Below are 1,393 nucleotides of genomic sequence, written 5' to 3'. Positions count from 1 at the left end.
CCTCCTGCAAAAAGCCTGTCAGAACTGAATCCAAGGCTTCCCAGAGGCTACAGAGCTTGGCCTTGGAGCTGTGTGGAGTGGAACTGAAGGGAGATGCTGGGAACTCATGCTGCCCTGGTGTGTCCCTTGGCATCCTTCCCAGGTGGTGACCGTGGCTGTTTACAGCTTCTTCCTGGCCTGTCTGATTGGGAGGCAATTCCTGGATCCAGAGAAAGCATATCCTGGCCATGAGCTGGATCTCTTTGTGCCTGTCTTTACATTTTTGCAATTCTTCTTCTATGCTGGTTGGTTAAAGGTAAGTCCCAGAAACCACAGCTGGAGCTGGAATCTGACCCAGCCAAGGGTTTTTCCCAGTGTGAGCTCACCAGGAACCCTGCTGTGTTCTTTGATCTATGGGCAATAACAGGAAGCCAAGAGGGGCTGAGAAAGTGTCAGGACTTTCTAATTTTCCACCTGTCTCATTCTGGACACCAGCTGCACTTTCCTAGGCTTTGGTCCTTATTAGAGGGAAAAGAGGAGCTCCTTAAGTTGCAGGAGGGTTGTGTGAGCAGGTGGGAGTTATTACAAATTCTAATGTCTCCCAGCCCCTGGGATGCTTCCACTTTTAACCCACCCCCTTTTGGGAAGAAATACATGGCTTGGAATTCAAGGGACATCACACCTGACTTCTCCCTGCAGGGAAAGGGGCAGGGATGACAATGGTGACCTCTGCTGTGTGCTCTCCACATGCAGGTGGCTGAGCAGCTCATCAACCCTTTTGGGGAGGACGACGATGACTTTGAAGCCAACTGGCTCATTGACAGGAACCTGCAGGTAAAGGGCAGGAAGATTTGCCAGTTGAGCCTCACCTGAAGAGGAACACCAAGGCAGGACAGTGAACAAGTTCTCCCGCAACACCTCTGCCTCCACCTCCCTGCCTGCAATAGGAGAGATCCTCCCAATCCACAGCAGGGAATCTGGGGCTTCTGGCATGTCTTTGTACACAGAGGCTGCCTGCAGCTTCAGTCCATGCTCTGGCACATGGGCTAGATCAAGGCTGCTTGTTTAAGGCCTGAGCCGCCTTTGAATGACACATCATTCCTGCCCCCCTTGCTTTCTCACCCTGTGTCCATCTAAAATTGCCTCCTCTGCTTTCTGCCATGCAATAACTCCACACCTCCCACCCACCCTTCTGTCCTAGTGAGTCTATTGCTTTCCTGTCTCCTTCAGCACCATTTTCCTTCCAATTAATCAAATCTCAGTGTGAGAAACAACCCAAATGACAGGAAACCACAGCAACCCCAGCCACTTGCCTGGTTTCCGTGCTGCACCGCTTCCTCCAGCTCCGTGTTCCTTCGTCCCTTGATAACAGGCACACCAAATGCTCCTCACTCACCCCATGTGACATTCCTGC

The 1,393-nt window shown here is 51.8% G+C and overlaps 1 protein-coding gene across 1 annotated transcript in view; it reads left to right on the top strand.

The window, feature by feature from the left end:
- LOC102031342 (bestrophin-1) overlaps positions 1–1,393 on the top strand; it is a 7,042-nt gene that overhangs the window by 3,994 nt on the left and 1,655 nt on the right. Inside the window, exons 6-7 of the mRNA XM_005426128.1 lie at positions 143–295; positions 733–813. Coding sequence (XP_005426185.1) covers positions 143–295; positions 733–813 — 234 coding nt within the window. The remainder of the gene's footprint in view (positions 1–142; positions 296–732; positions 814–1,393) is intronic.

Source organism: Geospiza fortis, unplaced genomic scaffold, assembly GCF_000277835.1.
Source record: "Geospiza fortis unplaced genomic scaffold, GeoFor_1.0 scaffold590, whole genome shotgun sequence".
Classification (NCBI taxonomy): Eukaryota; Metazoa; Chordata; class Aves; order Passeriformes; family Thraupidae; genus Geospiza; species Geospiza fortis.
Note: the sequence above shows the minus strand (reverse complement) of the source record. Positions and strands in the feature narration are given on the sequence as shown.